The following is a 22,233-nucleotide window of genomic DNA, read 5'->3' as shown; positions in this document are numbered from 1 at the left end:
CAGCATCGACTTCTCCACTCCACGTTTCCATGGACACCATTACACAGGGAGAAATGATCAGGAAGGGGAAGGGGAGGCAGAGGGAAGTTCATTGTTCTGCTCCCAGCATCCTCTGGGTAAAATACAGGATATTGACCAGAGAGAGAGTCAGGACTCAGGAGCCATCAAACATCTTGAGTTATTTTGAGGAATTATTTTCACAAACAAGGCTTCAACTACTTCTTAAATATAATGACGGCAGATCAGATTAAAACAATGCAAAGATGGAACCGTCTTTTCAGGGAAAGCATATTACGCCATTTATGATGGAATGGGATGAGAAAAAGCAGCATCAATGGAGGCCTGGCTCTAAGTGTGTCTTCTATGAACAGTAGGTCTTGAACTGAGGCAGGGAGCTGGACATGAATAGATTAGGATGAGTCATAAAGCCACTCACTGATCGGGGGCTGGAGGGGGTGGCCAGTCTTCGCACACCAGCCCGCAGGGTGGATGTCTGGACTGTCTGTGTCCACCCAGTAGTCATACTCATCCGTCCAGCCATCAAAATGGATCTAAAGGAACACACAAACCAAGGACAAACAGTCACAGTAAAATAGCTAAATATAGAAATGTGGGGAAAAGAGCTTGTCAAAACCATGGTAGACATGATAAGAGCATGTCTTGGAGGTAAGAAGCAGAAATACTGATTGCGCCAGTCTACCTGACAAGTATTGTCTCCGACTGAAGCCCCTGGCGCTGCCTCTTACAGCTGGCTAGCCCTGCTATCTATGTGAGGCACACACAGCCTAGTTGATCACTATCTCTCCCTCCATTCTGATTCACACTCCTGACAATGAGAGTGTGCTTCACAATGTGGGGCAAACAAGAGGAGACAGGAGCACACCAGGGAGTTGTGGAAGGGCAGACCGTCCTAGTCTACAGCCTTCTTCCCTCCCTGGCTGAACACCCGCATTACTATTTTACAGTTGAAGACAACATGAAATATGAAGCAAGTGATGGTTTACAGAGGAACTGGAGAAGGGGAAGCAGTAAGATAACGCATTTGATTGTTGAAGGACAATCAGAGCATGAAATGCATGTAGTGTTGGTTTGTGTGTGAGTGATAGTGATGGTGGGGATGCAAGGAGATTTAGAGAACACTGCCTTGGAATGGTGGTGGAATGGAAGATAAAAGTCAGTCCAGATCACATCTAAAGGCTTGTATATAAATGGAGGAGTGAAAGTAGAGTACAGTTTAGGGGTTAGGATGTATTTAATATATTTGTGTGTGAGTGTGGGGGGAGGTAGATCAGCTTTAATGTTGTTGATAGGTCTTGGGTTCTATCAATTTAACTGTTTGCATAATTTCTAATTCCCCTTACTTATGTATTTTCCCCAACCGTATCACCCCTCTCCTGACTGGAGTGAACTAACTGATAACAATACTTCTACTTCAACTTACAGCTATTTTCGCTCACATGTACGGTACATGTAGTTAAACAATTATACATCTATTCCTAATTTCCTCATTCTGCAAGTTCTGAATGTTCACCCACAGCGGGTAAATCCACCATTCATTGTGATATTAACTCCGACCCTCCAATGTCCACAGTCTAACCCATCTTTCCCAGTATAATACCATTTTGTTATTTCCTTTTGCAATACATCCATCCCTCCACTTGACTGTGATGTGTTATGAGGGTCCTGAACCTCCCTATTTGTAACATTTCTGACGATATTGCCCTAAAAATAAATACTTTACAGAAGAGTGTAATGATATTTCACATTGACTGATCGCGTTTTTTCAGATCCCCTAACAATACAGTTTGCAGGCCCATCTGAACCCTGATATTATGACATAACAACCATTCCTGGCATAACATCCATTCCTCCAAAAGCGAGCTGCCAATGGACAGTAAAACATGTTCTATTGATTCTGTTTCCTCGTGGCAGAGTCTGCACAATGCTGACTGTTCAATGCCCCATATATTGAGTATTCTTTTTGTAGCAAGGATTTTATATAATAGCTTAAATTGAAATTAATGCCTGCTCTTTCCATGACATAGACTGACCAGGTGAATCCAGGGGGAAAGGGGGGGGGTAGTTGCTTGTGTGACATAATAATACCCTTCTTGTAAATATTTTCCAAGAAAATGGTTGTTTTCTCTATCAGTACAGTGGAGTTTAGCCATATTATTTGCTGTAATATTTGATCTGCCTTTCCTGGAGGATGAAATTGAAATTGTAGCAAACTCTTTATGGCTTAATTTAAAAAGGAGGATACTTAAACAGGGATCCATTGTCAATAAACCGAAAATGTATGGTTTTAATCTGCAAAAAGGCAAAGAGCCCACTCTTAAGCATAGGATGGGCCTCTCTTAGTAACCAGTTGGATTTAGATATCATTTTTGACCAATGGAGGCTGTAAGAGAGAGGTTTAATGCCTTAAAATTGAATAGTTTTAACCTTCCAAACTCATGTTCGTTTTATAAATATGCCTGTTTCATTTTATCTGGTTTACAATTCCAAATAAAAATAAACATTTTGTCTCGCGTGATTTGAAAAAATATGTATACTGAGAATGAATCAGAGAATGAATCAGGGTAATCTTCCAGTAGGTGGACAGGTAGGGGTTAGGACTTTAGAAACCCGAGGGACTGTAAAGAGTGGAGATATGCTATGAAGGGTTATTTTTTCTCAATGGACAGAAGGGTTTAGACTGAGATGACTGAACAATATAGACATAAGTAAGGCTGAGGTAAAGGCATTGACATACTGTAGGGCCGGAGAGCAGGGGAAAGAAAGACTACTCTATGGCCCATCAGCAGGAGCAGCAGGTTAGAGAAGAGGAGAGAGGGATGAGAGAAGGGGGAGGTGACACTACTGCCCTCTGCGGATAGATACCTGTCCTGCACTAATGTCCCAGCACAATGCAATCGCCTCATGACTCCCCAGCCGGCTGGCCACTGGCACTAAACTACTGTTCACATCAGAGTTCATGGAACATGAAGCTTATAGTGCTCCTCAAAATTATCTCACGGAGAAAGTCAGGCAGATGTTCATTTGACACCACTCGGGTTCCCGAGCGGTCTAAGGCACTGCATCTCAGTGCAAGAGGCGTCACTATAGTACCTAGTTCGGATCCAGGCTGTATCAGATCCAGCCGTGATTAGGAGTCCCATAGGGCGGCGCACAATTGGCCCAGCGTCGTCTGGGTTTGGCCGGAGTAGGCCGTCATTGTAAATAAGAATTTGTTCTTAACTGACTTGCCTAGTTAAATATAACAAATTACATAAAAAACGTACTGGGACAATGGGATGTGACAATGCCAGGGACTTTAATCATTTTTCAATTCATTCCCAATGCAGTACATCAGTGCATTTCACTTATTTGCCATATACAGGACACTTTCATTTCCTTCCAACTTTCTATGTGAAATTCCTTGACATTTTTTCCAGTGAAATTTTGAAATATAGGCGCTATACAGGACTCGGATTAGGCATATAATTCTCTAATCTAAGATTATACTCTTTCAAATCTAAAAAGTGACATACTGTAGTTCACAGTGCAGATGAGTGATGTAATGGCTAATCCTCCTGTACAGCTGAACTGAACCACACACAACACCTGGTGAAACTCATCTCCCGGTCTGAGCTACAAACTAGTGATAGGAGGAAGGGAGCATTCCTAGTTATTGACACAGATAGAAGTGTTGCTACAGCTGAGTGACACTGCCATTTTGAATGAATCCAGTGTGGAGTGCAGATACTGTAGATACCGGTAGACACAGGGGTCAGATAGACACAGATAGATAATGATAGACACAGTGACAGGAGTCAGGTAGATCATAGTGTCTCAAAGCTCTCCTTGGGGACCCCCAGACATTTCACTATTTAGTTTTAGCCAAGAACTAGCTCTCCTGATTCACCTACTCATTGGCTTGATGATTAGTTGACAAGTTGAATCAGGTGTGCTAGCTCTGGAATAGATCAAACACATGGAAGGGCTGGGTGCGCGTCCTAAGGAGAGGTTTACAGTAGATAGAGAGTGATAGATATATTCTCACTTGGATCCTGTGGTCCTCAGTGTCTACCACGGTGGCCACTCTGACAAGCATGGGGTTCCTCTTGTCCACCGTCTCCAGCTTCATGAGTGGCAGGAAGGTGTGGGGGGGTTTCTGTAGAGGGAGAGGGGGGTGTGAGGCCGCATGTCATATGTCACTCTGCAGCTGGCAGACAGCCAGCTAGGCTACTCTAGTAAATTGTGTTTGGATGTGGATGGGGGGCTGCCACATCGTCTTACGGGCCGAGGATAGAGAGACAGCCTCACCCCTTTGAAAGCCCTGGCAGGGGCCGGTGATGAGTTGGTCTCCTCCAGATACTTTCCCCAGGAGAAATCCTTGACACTGGGGTAACCTAGAGCAAGGAAAAAGATTGATCCAGATTGAGGATGTTATTACTATATGCTATATTATGTAGTGTGTGGGCGGGCAGGTAAAGTCCCTTGTGCTTTCTGGTACTCAAAACCATCTGCCTACTCCACAGTGGAATAACATAATTTATAGATCAGATCATCTGTTTGGAAACATTTCATGTGTTTTTTTACTCTAACACGGAACCCAAACCGGCTGCGCGCGTGCGCCATCGTGCATACATTTATTTTGTCCCCCTACACCAAACGCGATCACGACACGCAGGTTAAAATATCGTGTTTGGATGTGTTTGGATCACCATATAAGTTCAAAGATGAAAAAGCCTGGAAGGAGGAGAGATGACTAGAAACGATTCGGTTGGCCATTTTATGTGTGGATTAATTGTCGGAGTAGAGGACCTTGTGCATTTCAGGTAAAATAACAACTCAATGTTTATATCCCAGGACAAATTAGCTAGCAACAGCAAGCTAGCTAAATAGGACAAATTAGCTAGCAAGTGCAAGCTAACTAGCTAAATTGCCATACATGTTTAATGCTTTTCGACCTGTCCCCAAATTAATGTCATTGGTTCAGAGTTTGTTTTGATATTTTAACCTGCGTGTCGTGATCGCGTTTGGTGTAGGGGGACAAAATAAATGTATGCAAGATGGCTCACGCGCGCAGCCGGTTTGGGTTCCGTGTATAACTGTATGGTCAGTCATCATTACACACTATATCCTGGTATCTACAGGACAAATAGTGACAATAATGATTGACAGGAGTTAGTATGTCACCTGGAGGGGTCGTGAGAATCCTGTTGTTGTCTTGACACCAGCCCACTGGGTGGATGTAGGGACTGGTTGCATCACACCTACAGAAGAGCAGGAGAAGGACAGTGGTAAAAATGCCATCAGCTCACCAATGTCAAATTTCCCCCTTTCCTAATGCCTTGGCGGCAGTTAGCCTAGCCATTAAGAGGGAAAGGGAATATCTAGTCAGTTGCACAACTGAATGCATTCAAGCGAAATGTGTCTTCCACATTCAATCAAACCCCTCTGAATCAGAGAGGTGCAGGGGGCCGCCTTAATCGACGTCATCAGCACACGAGGAGCAGTTGTTGGGGGTTAACTACCTCGCTCAAGGGCAGAACAGCAGATTTTTTGTAACTTTCCAGCTCTGGATTCAAACCAGCGACCTTTCGGTTGCTGGCCTAACACTCATAACCACTAGGCTACCTGCCATTCGGCATGAAACTGAAAGGTTGGGATAAATGTGGAAAGCATTCAGTTGTGCAACTGACTAGGTATCCCCCTTACCCTTTCCCCGTCTCCATAAACTGTTAAGACATGAAGTTTATGATATGAATCCTCACTGTTATGAGTGATTGAATAAGGATCATGTTAATGACTGAGAATACAGACAGAGGAATAGATCAACTGACAATGTGACAGAGTCTGACCCACTGTGGCGTGCATTTAGCCATGATGGCATGTTATGCAACATACACTTTGATGTATCGGGACATTCAGAGTGATAAAGGACACTTCTCTCACAGCTTCCTACGAATACCTCTCTGCACAACAAACATCAGTAGGACAACATTCACCCATCACTGAATGATGGAGGGCACATCATTGACCTGATGAGTAGCATTGTTTAGGTGCAACTACAGGTATTAATACTGTTATGATGCCGTTATTGCATCGGCATTGCTGGTTAAATTGCAAGGGGCTTGCAAATCTGTTTAGTATATTGCAACCCTCCTTACTTGTCCAATAGGCTGTTACTGAAATATCTTTGGAGAGTTAAACTGTTTACTATTTCACCATGTACTCAACACACTGTAAAGCCAATCCCTATTGTGGTGTGCCAGTGTGGAATAATCTCAGTAGTGCAATGGGCTTTTACTAGTCCTGTATTAGTAGACCGATTTATAGACGTCTTCAGCACAGGAAACCAAAAAAATCTGTATCGCCGCACTCCCCCCTAGTGTCCTACTCTCTGGCCAGGCCAGGGTGGAGCAGAGTGGAGTGGTTTAGCTGCTCTCTGGCCCGAGCTGTGATGTTGGAGTTGCCTGTGACTGGCTGTGACTGGCTGATCTGATACGTAGTGACACCACGTGTGAGAAAGTCATCTTCCTGGATGAGTCTGCTCCTACCTTAGCTGCTCTGGGCTCTACTCTTTCTCTAACTCCTCTCCTCCTTGCCATTTATTGACGATCATCCATAATTCAACCAATACAAGCTCCTGCATCGTGCAGATCGAGACTTCCTCCTGGCTGGCAATCTAAATCCACAGCTGGGAGAGTTCAGAGTGGGCACGAATCGACAGTAACGACTGTAACCACACACGCAGTTCTCAGTCAGAAAAAGCCACACAATGGTGACAATCAACAAGGGTTGGAGTGATGAAAACTGAGGGGGGAAACGAAAGCATTAAGAATAGTGAGAGCCAAACAAATGCAATAAGAAACCAATAAAAGGGAGAAAGAAATAAGACTAAATAATTATGAGAAAAGTGATATGCAAAAGTGATATTTGTCTTCCAAATCTGAAAGCAATAATGCAGATTCAAGTGATGTAGCATGTTTGATTGTGTAAAATATGAATAACAAACACTTTGGTAAGAGGCAATGATTTTCTCCTCCCAGACACAAACCTTCTGTTATAATAATCTAGCACCATCTAGTGCCCAATTCTGCAACAAGCTAAACCAACACAGACTCCTAAGCAATATGATTATGATATGGCATCAGTTAACACAAATCACTGCTGGTGATGATACAGTGCTTTGATTTTGAGTACTGAAGCAAATGTAATCACAAAGTTAGACATTACCAGAAGTCATAGCTCTCATCCCAGTTATCAAAGTGCACCAGGAATCGACTGTCCACCATGTCTGTTACTGTGGCAACACAGATGAAGGAGGGGTTCTTCTTGTCAATGGCCTCCAGCTTCATCCCAATTCTGAATCCTAAAGGGGTGACAGTCTGGAAAATATACATAGGACAGTTACTCAGAGGTAAAAGTTACTTCATCCATAACCCTACAAATATAGGATCTTAATTTGATCACCCTGTTGCAGGATAACTTTCGTGCAATGCAGGACATTTTAAACTTGTAGTGTATTCTGAAGGCTTCTGAAGTTTGTAATTTCCACTTAGAAATGTCAGACTTATGAAAAAATTTATCAATCCCTACAAAAAAGGTCAATTAATTATAATCCACATTTCCTGTTGCTGCAGGATTATTTTCCTGCTGTAGAAAACCACACCTGTACTTTAAACCCTTTAAACTGCACATGCATCTGCGTCAAATCTATGTTGAATGGGCTGATGTCAAGTACTGTACTTCAATGAATGATGTGTAGTCTTAACTAAACAGTTTTACCTAGTGGTGGTAAAACACTACTACTAAAGCTATATGAAAGTGGACACATTGAGATTTTGTGTCAGAGAATTTCGGATGGAGCAAATGCTTTTAAAATGGGAGTCATCTGTTGCCGGATGAATGACAACGGAGATGATTGGCAAAAAATGAATGCAACTCGTCCGAACTCGTCCCGAAAATAGTTTACTTGAGTTGTACTTCTGACGGTCAAAAATGGACAATGATGTATGTCGATTTCATTTGTGTTCATGCATCTGTGTGTCCCTGGCCTAATCTAGGTCTGTAGGCTTCTCTTACCGTGTTCTGATTCTCAAACAGGGCCTTGGGAGCTGCCTGGGCTTTGCTCTGCTTGATGTATGACGACCAGCCGAACTCCTCATCCTTCATACCTGTCCATCCATAGAGAAATGACAAGGATTATACTCACGTTTCCATAAAGAACTGGGGGGAAATTATTTTACTCCTTATTAAATATCGCTGGTTAAATTTCAAGTATGCTAGTAATCATACATAAAAGTCATATAAATAAAATCTTTGTGTTCTTTGTGTTTTCAAAATAGTTTAGAACTGTTTTCCAGTTTTCATGCTGCCATGGGTAACCTGCTTACACACCTGCTTGTCAAAGTATACCCACTGTAACCATCCCTGAATGACTAGTCTCACATACAGATGTAGGATTATAATTTGATCACCCTGTTGCAGGAGAACCTTCCTGCAATGCAAGACATTTAAAACGTGTAGTGTATTTGAGGTAAAAAATTCTGAAGTTTGTCATTTCTACTTTGAAATGTCAGACTTGATTTTCCCTTACAAAAAATGTATCAACCCCTACAAAAATAGCCACTAATTATAATAATCCACATAATAATAATTCAAATTTCCTGTTGAAGCAAACTGGCTCAAATTAAATCTGGTGAGCAATAAATCAAATACAGCAGGAAGGAAATACTAATGAGAAGAAGATGAGGAAGTGCTAAAGTAACAGTTTGAAAATATCCCATCCAAAATGACAAGCAATCCATACGTTATTATCTTTTCCAGGTGGATATCTGTCAAAGGTAGCATGTCTCTTACCTTTGGGGGGGTGAAGCTTGTGTCCCGTTTTCTCACACCATCCCACAGGGTGGATGTCTGCAGAGTTGGAATTCACCCAGAAGTCATAGCAGTCCAAGTTCTTGTCAAAGTGAAGCCGTATTCGGTGTCCTGAAACCTAAACATGGAAGAAGCATTAAGCATATTCATACCGAACATGGTCATCCTGTGTTTGAAGTAGCAGCATACTGACCAGACGTGCACATGATGCCAAAATAGAAAAGTAAAAATTCAAAACCAAACAAGCATTTATGGTCGTATAAATACTGTAATTTGCTAAATGCCATTGCATAGCAACACATACAGTACATGTTTGTGAACACAACTATTGCTATGCACTGGAACAAGAACAATGACAATGCAGACTTTGCTTCAGATCATCCCAAAGCTGAAGATATCCATGCCATGAGTTTAGACTCCTCTGAGAGGGCAGCGATGATGAGTCGAGGTGAGAGGTTACCTCAGCTACAGTGAGCACACAGTACATGGAGGGATGTTCTGGGTCTACACCCTCCAGCCTCATCCCCACCCGGAATCCATTCTTACTCTGGGGGAAGGCCTGGTGCTGAAAGGAAAATGGGACATAATTAGTTTAAAATACATATTCCCAGACTTATGTAGAATAAATAATGAACATAACAATGTTGCTGTAGGAAAATAATAATATGATTAATGAGTTGAATAAATGAACTCTAAACATGCAGGACACAATGTAGGCCTTGTTGTGAAATTGCATATAAACGCTGCATGACAAGCTGTAAAGGAGAAATAGGAGAACGATTAGAATGACTCGAAGGAAACAGAGAATGATAATGGGTTAGACCTCAGTTAATAACCAATTCTAGACAGGCCTGGGGGGTATGATAGCTCACCTCTTTGAACAGTTTAGTGGGGGCAGCGATGGCTTTGTCCTGCTCCAGATAGGAGGCCCAACACCAAGACTTCTTCTTCCCTCCATATGGAACAGCTGCCATAAATAATGATTTGATTGTAACAAGCAATAAATTAAATTACATACAGTTTGTGTGTGTGCAATGGCAGTGATTATATGAATATAGTGATTTGGAAATAGTGAGAAGATTCTGTCCCAAGAGACAGTCCCAAATGGCACCCGATCCTCTATATAGTGCTCTACCTTTGATCAGGCCCCATAATGCACTACATAGGGAATAGGGTGCCATTTGGGACACACCTCACAGGTGTCCCTTCCACTGCCTGTTTCTACTTACTGTGTCTCAGCAGGGCTGCATCCCCCCTCCGCTTCCTCCTGCCTCGCGGAGCTCCACGCGTCGTCTTCCTGCTGTCTTTCTCCTCCTGTTTGATGCACAAACAGCAGGATTTACACACTAGAACACTATAATATTCAGGAACATTCTAATAAGACTAAGAATACTCACAAATACAGTATAGACTAGAGAATGTGATATGTTGGTGCTTGCAATCAGGACAGTGTTTATGAGGTAGTATGGAAATCATTCTGAATTTGTGTATACATTGAAATGTTTCCATTTTGAAACATTAATGATAAATCAGAGACTATCAGCGAGTTTTCAGCACCAATCAGGTCACAGAATTTTGTGAGAGGTATTAATTTCGTATGAGTTACGACACCTCGGCAATAAAAGACATGCAAGGCTAATGTATCATCCCTCACAATCTTGTGCAATCTGGAGTGATGCAAAAAATGTACAGACTGAGAGCTCTGGAACTATTTGTCTATAGCGTCTTTAAATCACATAAGCAATATCTACAAAATGTGATGAAATATCAAGAAATATCAGTAAATGTCTTAAAATGTTGGGAGTGATTTAGTAGGTACACAATGTCTGTAAAAGTGAGGGGAGGGGGGGGGGGGGGGGSMTGGATAAGAATCCCGGATAACAACATTGGTAAAAAACTAAAAATCCAATATTCCTTAGAGTATAAAGTAATACTGACATAGTCCTCATCATGGTCCTCAGGCAGGACCTCTGTGGTGCTCATCTTGTCAGCTAGGCTCTCCTTGTACTGCTGCAGAGGCCACTTACAGCTGATACCCACCACCTCCCCATTGCTCTTAGACACCTCTTTCTTCAGCTTCAGCTCACTGCAGTGGAAAGAACATAGAGTACCAGTGATTTAGAAACTAGAAGGTCTCTAAAAGGTTATGCAAAAAGGATTATCATTGTTAAAAACTATAGTTTTAGTAACAACTCAACTGGCAAATTTTTCTGTCAAAATATCTAAAGTATGACCAGCACAAAACAGTGTTCATTCACGGTAAATAATTGAAGTCAAAAATGTAAATGAGGACCACATGTATTTCATATTCATAACGCATTGCGCCTACATTGACTTATTCCTGGTGACGGCTGCCTATGAATAATCGTATCATCATCAGCTATAAATGGGTAAAATCCCCCATTTTTTTTAATTTATTGTAATCTAACTCAAAATGTTTCTAATTACGTGTAATTAACTATTTATTATAGGATGCATAGGCAGTATTTTCCTTTCTCTGTTGCCATGGCAGTAGTAAATCCACAGAGGGAATACCACTTTAAGATGTAACGTTCTGTTGGCAGCTTCTCCTCCTATAAGACAATGGCTACATGGGGCCCACGGCAATGCAGCACTGGCTCTCTCTCTCTCCAGCTCAGAGCATGCATTAGCATCACCACTAGTCTTTACATTAACTAACTGATTGATTATTCCTGGCTTCCACTCTGCATAGGATGGCTGGCCCCAAAAACATTTTAGGAGGGAGACTCATTGATTTTTTTAAGCATATGAAGGATGTTTATAGTTGTTCATATGAGCATATTGAGAAAGAGAAAATATGATACCAGTAAAACATTTTTTTTAATCTATATTGGTGTTTCAAAATAGTTTGAACATGATAATTTGGCATCAGTGTATGATATCAACATTGACTATGTGAGTCTGTCACCGCTATTATTTCAGTGTACTGTACATAAGGGAAAGTTATTACAAAAGGAATAACCTCAAAAGCGCAATAAACACCAGTTCAACTACCAGAAAGTAGCATAATATTTCCCCACAGCATCAGGCAGACACTGCAGTTAGGACCAGACCAGACCCCCTGGACCTAATACATCTCTAGGCCTTCCCAGCCCACTCACTCTTGCTGGTCCTGCTGCAGACAGCGCTCGCTGCAGTGAAGGCAGTCAGACAGGAAGTCCACGGGGGAGCCCTTCCTCTGGCAGCGCACACACACCAGGCCTCTCTGGGCCCACTGACCCTCCTGCCTCTCCTCTTTCACCGCCACACACGCACTGTCTGAGAGGGCTGGGGAGGGAGTGAGAGAGGGAGAGGGGGAGGAGAGAGAGAGAGAGAGGGAGAAAGGGAAAGAGAGAGAAAGAGTCAAAAAGTCATCTTCACCCATCTCCTGTGTGGCTAATGAAACGTTTCTAAGCTCAGGGTCAATAAGAACAGGGTAATGGAATAATGTCAAAGGATCCTAAAAAATGGTCAAATACTCCAGTCACCCAAGTCATATACCGCTCCGGCAAGCGGTACCGGAGCGCCAAGTCTAGGACAAAAAGACTCCTTAACAGCTTCTACCCCGAAGCCATAAGAATGCTGAACAACTAATCAAATGGCCACCCGGACTATTTACATTGACCYCCCCCCCCCCCCCCCYYTSTTTTACACTGCTGCTACTCTCTGTTTATTTTCTATGAATAGTCACTTTACAAATTACCTTGACTAACCTGTACCCACACACATTGACTCGGTACCGTTACCCCCTGTATTTAGCCTCAATATTGTTATGGAAATATTTTGTGTTACTTTTTGATTGATTTGATTTATTTTTTACTTTAGTTTATTTAGTAAATATTTTATTAACTATATTTCTTGAACTGCATTGTTGGTTAAGGGCTTGTAAGTAATGTGACAAATTAAATTTGATTTGATACCCTACTTGATATTTTTTAACAACAATATAGCCACGAGCTAAACTAACACATACATTAAAGGCATTTGAGATCTCAGCTAATCAGAAATGCTCCAATAGATAGCTGACAGCTGACTACTTTTAATGATCATTATTCATCACTTTCTTAGCTTTGAGCTCAATTTAACTGATTCTCATACCTATAAGGTTAGACACAATAATGACAATGTAATATTCTGGAAAATGCATATATCAGAGGTATCCTAAACTAAAAGATGAAAGCATTTTTCAGACAGCACAGTTACCTGATGTAATTATCTGGTGTTGTGAATAGTCAAAAAAACAAAGCCACCACTACTGATGTGAAGTCGTTTCTTGAAGACTGTGTATGTGGTATGTGATAAGGTAGTGAAAACCGTCAGTTAAACATGCTTACTTGAAAGAGGAAGATGAAAGAGTAAATATATGCACATCCCACCAGGTCAGGTGCTAGAGAGACAGGTGCATATTATGTAAGATCCCAATGGGGATACAAACATTGTACATGTGTAGGCTTACATCTCACAAATATATCCCTGTTGGGAGCATATCAAAGTTGTGTACATTGAACCATGCCATCTTACCCTCCTGAGCAGTGGGCACTGCCCATGTAGTGGTAGCATGAGACTTCTTCACCCTCTCATCATCTCCCTCCTCTGTTAGGACCTCCAAGACTCCAAACTCATTCACCTTAAACTGATAAACATAACACACACATACGTGAGGAGTAATTATATTTATTATATTTAGATGAATACTGTGATTAGGGCCATGCGATGTGGTCAGGAAAAACTAAAACGAATTATGATTTTTACAATTTATGATGTATACATTATATATAACATTGCATTTGTCATTACAAAAACGGCTCATTTAATTTCCTTATAATGTTTCCTTTTTCTGCTAGGTATAATACAAATATTTACAGTACCAGTCAAAAGTTTGGACACACCTACTCATTTATGTTTTTACTATTTTTTACATTGTAGAATAATAGTGAAGACATCAAAACTATGAAATAACACATATGGAATCATGTAGTAACCAAAAAAGTGTTAAACAAATTATTCAGAATAGCCACTCTTTGCCTTGATGACAGCTTTGCACACTCTTGGCATTCTCTCAACCAGTTTCATGAGGTAATCACCTGGAATATATTTAAATTAACAGGTGTGCCTTGTTAAACGTTAATTTGTGGAATTTCTTTCCTTCTTAATGCGTTTGAGCCAATAAGTTGTGTTGTGACAAGGCAGATGTGGAATATAGAAGACAGCTCTGTTTGGCAAAAGACCAAGCCCATATTATGGCAAGAACAGCTCAAATTGGCACAGTGAAATAACAGTCCATCATTATTTTAAGACATTAAGGTCAGTCAATCCGGATATTTCAAGAACTTTGAAAGTTTCTTCAAGTGCAGTCGCAAAAACCATCAACCGCTATGATGACAAAGTCTCTAATGAGGACCGCCACAGGAAAGGAAGACACAGAGTTACCTCTGCTGCAGAGGATAAGTTCATTAGAGTTACCAGCCTCAGAAATTCCAGCCCAAATATATGTTTCACAGAGGTCAAGGAACAGACACATCTCAACATCAACTGTTCAGAGGAGACTGCGTGAATCGGGCCTTCATGGTCGAAATGCTGCAAAGAAACCACTACTAAAGGACACCAATATGAAGAAAAGACTTGCGTGGGCCAAGAAACACAAGCAATGGACATTAGACTGGTGGTCGAAATTTTTGATTTTTAGTTCCAACCGCCGTGTCTTTGTGAGACGATGAGTAGATGAACAGATGATCTCTGCATGTGTGGTTCCCACCGTGAAGCATGGAGGAGGTGTGATGGTGTGGGGGTGCTTTGCTGGTGACACAGTCATGATTTACTTCAAATTCAAGGCACACTTCAAGGCACACTTAACCAGCATGGCTACTACAGCATTCTGCAGCAATACACAATCCCATCTGGTTTGAGCTTAGTGGGACTATCATTTGTTTTTTAACAGAACAATGACCCAACACACCTACAGGCTGTGTAAGGGCTATTTGACAAAGAAGGAGAGTGATGGAGTGCTGCATCAGATGACCTGGCCTCCACAAGCACCCAACCTCAACCCAATTGAGATGGTTTGGGATAAGTTGAACCGCAGAGTGAAGGTAAAGCAGCCAACAAGTGCTCAGCATATGTGGGAACTCCTTCAAGACTGTTGGAAAAGCATTCCAGGTGAAGCTGGTTGAGCGAATGCCAAGAGTGTGCAAAGCTTTCAATGTAGAAAATAGTCAAAATAAAGAAAAACCCTTGAATGAGTAGGCGTGTCCAAACTTTTGACTGATACTATATATATATATATAGTATTGACAATATTGAACCTTTTTGGCTATTGTGGTGATCTGTACCTTTAGCTCACTCCCAGGTAAGGTTCCAACACCATCACTCCAGTCCATGGCACCATACACATCAAAATCAGGGGTTACTGCATTTGTGATGTTTGTAGACTCATCCATATTAAAAATGGTGATATCTGAAATAGACAATGATAGATGAAGCCAAGCCAGACAATAAATAATGCACTGCATAATAAATATGTCATAGGCCTACTAAATCTACATAAACTGACTTTAAAAGGCTTTTTATAACATTAGCTAACTAAAGTGCAACTCAAATGAAATAAAGAAAAACAAAGTGACGTTCCACAGAGCCGATTGGCAACAATGTTTCAATAACATTTCACAGAGCTGCTTTGCAACAATGTTTCACTATTGTCGAAACGTAACAGCGGAAGCCATGTGATTGGAACTCGATGACGTGCATCAACCACTAGAGGTCATTGCTGACAACATTAGGACGACTGCGTTTGAAACTTTCAGACCCTATTCAACAATGAAATCACTGAACAAAAAATCGAGACGAAAATGTCTAATGTATTTTATAGAAAATATGAATTATTGATAGTTTATGCAATATGATGCATCAATATTGCTGTCTTTCAAATACAATTCCTGACATTGGGGTAGGGTATAGGCTATAATTTATATTTTATGTATGCGCCTATAAGCTATAGGCATTCAGGCAGTTACAGTAGCCTATATCAACAGCAAATCGTTGACAGTCATTTATGAAATTGCAATATGAGAGTAACTTCAAATTGACGCAAACATATAATTTAATTTACAACCCAAACTATTTGAAGGATTACTCCTATCTGCTAAACGTCAAAATTGCATCGTATGCGGGAATACTTTTTTGAATTATCCCAAAATATTATTACAAAGGAAAATTCCGCATGTTGACTGTGCACATATTCTTCTCCATTTGTGTTAGATTTTATAATCAGATGCTCACTACCGGTTATGAGCGTTATTCATATTTATTTCGAGCTCTTTGAGTCAAATAGTTTTTATTACGAGTGGGATTAAATTATTCGGTTGGGCGCAACCAGTTCGCATTTCCTTTGTATTCCAACTAGGAGTGTTACAGGTATGTAGTGATGTCCCTTAGCAAGACGCCCAACATGCATTGTATCAGATCTAAACACTTTTCTTTGCTCTGATACTATTTAATGTGTTTTAAAGGCAGTTTCCCAAAATGGCGGAGCTGGAATATACTCTATATAATTCTCACCGGCAGGCCTGCAGACTCGTTGCACTACAACAAAAATTATATTTAACTGCCTTGACAGCTTTTTGGAAGGAAATGGTGATATAAATATTTTAGTCCAAATCGCTTGTCAAGCGCACAGTTCCTCCTTTCCACATCCATAACCGGGAATTACACTGAAGCGCATTATTCTTGAAAGAGTACAATATACCATTATTATATACGTCTCCTATAGACAAGAAATGTAGCGCAACATATTTTCTATCGATTGCAGTAATTTTCGACGCAACTTTTGTTACAATTTTAGAACGCAATAGATTAACGCTTTACATTGAACCTCTTCCTGGCTGATATTATTGATGACACGTCCAGTCGTTTTGTACTTTATTGCTAAGTTTTGGTCAAATTCCGTCGCAATGAACCTCTCACGAAAGTATTAGACTACACAATAGATCACTAATTACAATAAGACATAATTTCCTGCATTAACTGTTTTATCCTAAAGTACATTTGTTTTAATTTGTCTGTTTCTTACCCAAATTCTCCCACGAGTACTGACAAATTGCCCAGGCAGCCGTCAATGCGCATGAGCGTGGCTCTGAGCGAGTGCTTGCAGTGAGTGCCCCAGCTAGACTGAAGAACACATGATGGCAATATCGAAAGTTTTAGCTGGTTGAGTAACAAAATATTTATAGATTTAACCATTATTTGTCGCATAACGTTACCATTGAAAGAAAAGCACCAGCAAATGATTATTGATGCGTTGTGGATATTTGGAGAATGAAATATGCGATAATGGGAATACAAGAGCACGAATACCATGTTACTAAAAATACAACCCAGTGTGCTTGTCGACAGTGAAACGGGGTGACTTGCGAAATAGCACAAAGAACGTCAGAAAACGTTTCACTACCGACATTGTGTTGTATCCTAGTACGTAGTGCGCCATCAACACATTTTCAATTTTGTGCTTAGGTTTATAGTACGCAGCAAGCTCGTTTTCGTTGCATTTGATATACTAAAATGAATCTGTGCTTGTGAGTTCTGTGCAAGAAACCATGCAAATATTGATGTACAACGTTTCTTTATGTCATGCTATAGTTCCATTACTATATACAAATTGGCTCAACTTGATGTAATGACATCAAAATGAAAAACACTAATAGGCTGTATCCATGGCCTACTTTTTAATTCAAATACCTTTATTGGACTTCTAGTTAGTTTATCTAGAGTTGTTCCAGTAAAAGTAGCAGTACATAATAGAATACATAACGTATGACTTTCATCAGTAATGGCTGTCTAGAGACAAATGTACAGTAACTATCTGTGCAGATTTGTAGTCAATCATGCTTATCATTACCAATGCATGCAGTTATAAAAAAATGTATGATCATGAGTATGACTACTTTTTCTATAAAATCTTTCATGCTTTGTCTTCAGATTATTATGGGCTGCTCTGTGAGAGCATGTCTGGCTAATGCATACTGCATTGGGTGTTACTGCTGTTGCATATCACCATAGTGTACATTTAATTTGTTACTTTGGAGCTCAATTTCAATTCATGGAATGTGCATATTGGAATGGCATGCAGGCAAAGATTTCATTGGGAGCCCTTTCTTGCATATGACTGAGTATTTAACTGAAGACATGCTTTGTGTTGGTGATCTGTCTCTTCTCTAATGCATTATTGGCGTCACCGCACAATCCACTCACTGTATAGAACATTAGTGATTAGTGAGTTACAGTGTCACTAATTCGCTAAAAAGAAAAGAAGCTCAAATGATGCTGTGCTGAGGGTGATTGTCAAAAGGCATACTGAAGACTGTGTTTATGACTGGGATAATGATTTAAGTGCTTAGGACTTGTTTGTTTTCCCTCAAAGTTCTGTCATGGTTTTAACAACCGTGTAGCAGAAGCCTGTTCAATGTCTCAACTCTCATTCAAGAATATGTTCAGTTTTACAGAGATCATATGTCGTAGCACACACACAGCAGCTTCTCCAGTGTTAAATCAACACTGTAGAGTGTTACATTTAACATTGTTCCAGTGTCTATACAGTCCACACTTTTCAGTGTTAAATTAACACATTGCTAGGGGTAAAGTCGTATTTGCATATTTCCCAGTGTGCCTTTCCTATTGAGTGAATTGTAGAGTTTACAACCCATGACTATTCATTAGTGACAGTGACATCGTTGTTGCATTCATTCATTTTCAGTCCTATGGACTTCACCAAGTGAGATCCTAAGCAAATATGTTATCATTCAACTGTAATTATTTAAGACAATACAATACATATTTCATAACGCCTTATGTTGAGGGCCTAGTTGTAACCTAATACAGTGACCTGAAATTCATGCTGGCTTGCAAAGTGATCTGTAATTCCTATTGGAATACAGCTAGACTGGGAATATCCAACATTTGCAATTTGTATTCACCTGCAACCTGTATTCAGAATGACTGCCTGGATTGGGAAGATTAAAATATGAGATTACCTAAAGCATCTAAACTGTAACAACCATTTCAGTAACCGGTGTAATAAGTCCAAGTAACAGATTGGATTAGTTTAGAAAACGTTATTTATATTTGAGTAGCATAAGACTAATAAATCAATCAATATACGTGAAAAGCATAGTTATTGAATCAAACTGTTCTAAAAACCAACCTGCAATAGAGCTCAACTCTGGTTATTAATGCCAACACTCTGGTTATTTTACACCAATGAGTGTTAAATTAACACTTACAGAGTTAACTTCACTCCTGAATCAACCATAGAAAAGTTACATTGAAAAATCTACACTAGGTAACACTGGCCAATTTGCTGTGCAGTATGCTGTAGATCAACTGGCCAGAGAAGCAGACAATTCCACTGTTCTAAAGAAGTGTGTGACCTATTTACATTTAATTTACTCAGAGTCATGTCTGGCTTGCCTCCTGGTGCTCCAGCAGCTGTTACAGTATATACACCCCAACAGGCCAACACCACACATTAATAGCTTAAAAAATAATACCGTCCAGTGAATATGTATGCAGTGACATCACAGTGATGTGAAGAGAGGTTGGTTGTCACCCCACTCAGGTGTATTTCTAGCCACTGTGTGTTGGTGATGCTGTAGAAGTGGTCTGAGCCTTGGGGTGTGCTTTATCCAGCCTGGATTGAGACAGGAAGCTTTTTGCGTGTGTGTAATCCCATTAACCATTAAGACCAGCCCTCATCCCCTGGTGTGTTTGCTCTACTGTAGGCGGCCTTCTAGCGTCTCCACTGATAAAAGAAAAGGCGGCCATTCATGTTGTTGGACTACTGTTGCAGGTGTTGTGGGTATTGTGGGTCTACTCTGAAGCGCTATGGACCAACATCAGTCAAGATCAAGACCAACGTCAGTGAAACATGGGTAAAGACCTTGGACTTCAGTTTTGGATACCACAGGAAATGTAGTAGTAGAGAACTACAGGAGGTGTACATGTTTACCAGTGTCTACTTAGTGTGGCACTGTGTACATAGGTCATGTGCTGCTGTAGTTTTGGCAACACAGCTCACTATTCAAGTTAGAGCATTTGGTATAGAATTCTAATACCTTTCAGTGAAATGACTGTTCAGTTTATGCAAGTATTTCAGTCCGAAACTTTCTAAATGGCCTTCCTTTTTTGTAGATTTGTGGCAACAGCAATGATCAAATGAATCCATATTATTATGGATCATATTTGAGGTTTTATTAAGAATGAGCATCTGACATTTTGAGGGTCTTGTGTGACGGAGTCTGATGTGATGTTATGTATTACAGATTGTTCTCCAGAACTTGCTGATGTGCATAATATCCTTCTATGCTGTTTACTACATAGTGGTCAGTCTCTGCATTGGTATTCTCAGGTGAGTCTAAAATAATAGATATTTTCCACAATATTCAAATGAAGTATATCCTGTCTTTCATATAGTTTCATTGTCATATGTTGTGGTACATGATTGACGTGTACTTCCTGTCTCATGAACACAGAAACTACCCACAAAAAAATTGCACAGTGTCTGCATGGAACCCTCATTCTCGTTTCTGCCAAAAAGCATCACAATATGTCTCCAGTGCTACCTCACACATTTACTGTAACTACAGTTAACAGCAAATATACCATTTATGACCCAAGTTTCTCATTATTCATCATCTCTGCAGAGTACATGAGGTTGACAGCCTTTTAGCACCCTTTGACTACACAACACAGCCATCATGGCAAAGTCCAAAATACCTAGGTGAGTTGATCGAAGACTGCTTTATTCTTGTTATTCAGTAGTTAGCAACATCCCTTTTTTAGATAGACTACCTTGAATTCTGTGTGTTCATGTTGGTAAGCATGTTGGCTGAGGTGTGTAGTTTTGTATTTCTTGCATAGTGACAGTGATCTCCATGGAGCTGACCTATCTTTTGGGAGGCCTGATATTTGCGTGGATTGTCGAGGAGTGGGTGTGGGACTACGCCATCACAGTCACACTAATCCACATCGGTCTGACGGTAGCAGGTAAGCAGCAAGAGAGCAATTTTTACAAGTATGTACATATGGTCTAATCACTGCCTTGTGTATATGCAGCTGTCTACTTTGTATTTAAATCTGTGTCAAGCACCATGCTTCAATAGTCCCTCTTTCTATTGGTTAACATCAATTAATGTCGCTAGTGTGATGGCGTCTGTCTGTCTGGTGCTGCCTGTGCTCTACAGTAAAGCCAGGTTTGATAATAGCAAACACATCAATGACTCCACATGAATCTACTTCCCACCTGAGTCACACTTTTTAGTAGATGATTTAGTACCAGTTTCAGTATCTGCTAATGAATTAGATTAAAATAACAAACAATGTCAATCCTATCATTGAATTGCTGAGATTTCAATCTACAGTAGGTTATGTTATGCAAGGTTGTAAGGCCACTTTAGTATAAACAGGCTTGTCAGAAGAACATCATGATCATACAGTTTCATAAGCTGACAGAAAGCTTGATTTGATGTATTAGTTTATTTGATATTGTTGAATATGTGTCATATTCAATTACTATCCTGTCTGTTTCTTTCATCCAGTTATGTCTGATTTCCCGTCAACAGAACATTATTGGATTGCCCTTGGTAAGGAATCATACTTGATTTCAATCAATTTGAAGCCAATACAAACATGATTTGTTGTTATATACACAGTATTTTGATCATCGCATTAATTAGTCGTTCTACATTTATTTTGCAAGTGATTCAATACTTGATGCATTCAAATAGGTCTATCCTTTATATCCACTTGTGTCACAGGTTCTGGATTGGTGATGATGATTTTCGGAGGCCAACTTGTAGCATACAAGCTTTTCAGGAATAATTTTGTGTATCCGGATGAGCTCCAAAATTTCTAAGAAAAACATTTAGCTTTTCTTCTACAAAATGATGTAGGGTGAAATATTTTTTTATATTCAGTTTTTTTGTACTACACAACTTTGGTACTCTGTAAATCCACACATTATATTTTGCAATTAAAAGTTGTTTGGAAGGAATTGTTGAGAATATTAAACACTTCTTGCCAACAATGTTCTTGTTTTTGTGTATCTTGTTCATATCCTCCTCCATGCCATTGGAAATAATAAGGAGTCATTTACTCTTTTTGGAGATGAAATAAACACAAGTGTTGTTGCTGTGTTATTAATGTAACAAAGTGATACTACTGTAACAAAGTGTTATTACTGTGTTATTACTGTAACAAAGTGTTATTACTGTAACAAAGTGGTATTACTGTTATTACTGTAACAAAGTGTTATTACTGTTATTACTGTAACAAAGTGTTATTACTGTGCTATTACTGTAACAAAGTGTTATTACT

General features: G+C 40.1%; 2 protein-coding genes across 3 annotated transcripts in view; one reads left to right on the top strand and one right to left on the bottom strand.

Moving 5' to 3' along the window:
• The window catches only part of LOC111954639 (lethal(3)malignant brain tumor-like protein 3), a 43,483-nt gene extending 26,210 nt beyond the window's left edge, over nucleotides 1-17,273 (bottom strand). Inside the window, exons 1-15 of one of the 2 annotated variants that reach the window (XM_023974506.2) lie at nucleotides 16,937-17,273; nucleotides 15,201-15,325; nucleotides 13,393-13,504; nucleotides 11,994-12,159; nucleotides 10,810-10,957; nucleotides 10,101-10,185; nucleotides 9,744-9,838; nucleotides 9,332-9,436; nucleotides 8,854-8,989; nucleotides 8,077-8,168; nucleotides 7,228-7,379; nucleotides 5,185-5,261; nucleotides 4,309-4,394; nucleotides 4,046-4,156; nucleotides 437-551 (exon numbers count right to left, since the gene is read on the bottom strand). In XM_023974506.2, the coding sequence (XP_023830274.1) occupies nucleotides 437-551; nucleotides 4,046-4,156; nucleotides 4,309-4,394; nucleotides 5,185-5,261; nucleotides 7,228-7,379; nucleotides 8,077-8,168; nucleotides 8,854-8,989; nucleotides 9,332-9,436; nucleotides 9,744-9,838; nucleotides 10,101-10,185; nucleotides 10,810-10,957; nucleotides 11,994-12,159; nucleotides 13,393-13,504; nucleotides 15,201-15,308 (1,588 nt within the window). In that variant the 5' untranslated portion in view covers nucleotides 15,309-15,325; nucleotides 16,937-17,273. The remainder of the gene's footprint in view (nucleotides 1-436; nucleotides 552-4,045; nucleotides 4,157-4,308; nucleotides 4,395-5,184; nucleotides 5,262-7,227; nucleotides 7,380-8,076; nucleotides 8,169-8,853; nucleotides 8,990-9,331; nucleotides 9,437-9,743; nucleotides 9,839-10,100; nucleotides 10,186-10,809; nucleotides 10,958-11,993; nucleotides 12,160-13,392; nucleotides 13,505-15,200; nucleotides 15,326-16,936) is intronic. The other variant, XM_023974505.2, reaches the window with a different exon arrangement.
• A 2,239-nt stretch (nucleotides 17,274-19,512) lies between these two features.
• On the top strand, nucleotides 19,513-21,943 carry tmem244 (transmembrane protein 244). The gene is made up of 6 exons (XM_023974279.2): nucleotides 19,513-19,790; nucleotides 20,181-20,266; nucleotides 20,562-20,638; nucleotides 20,779-20,904; nucleotides 21,456-21,500; nucleotides 21,675-21,943. The coding sequence occupies exons 1-6, from the start codon at nucleotides 19,686-19,688 to the stop codon at nucleotides 21,770-21,772; spliced, it is 537 nt and encodes a 178-aa protein (XP_023830047.1). The 5' UTR covers nucleotides 19,513-19,685; the 3' UTR covers nucleotides 21,773-21,943.
• The last annotated feature ends 290 nt before the right edge of the window (nucleotides 21,944-22,233 follow it).

The sequence above is a fragment of the Salvelinus sp. IW2-2015 genome, linkage group LG28, assembly GCF_002910315.2.
Source record: "Salvelinus sp. IW2-2015 linkage group LG28, ASM291031v2, whole genome shotgun sequence".
Lineage (NCBI taxonomy): Eukaryota > Metazoa > Chordata > Actinopteri > Salmoniformes > Salmonidae > Salvelinus > Salvelinus sp. IW2-2015.
This window is presented reverse-complemented; position numbering and strand designations above follow the sequence as displayed.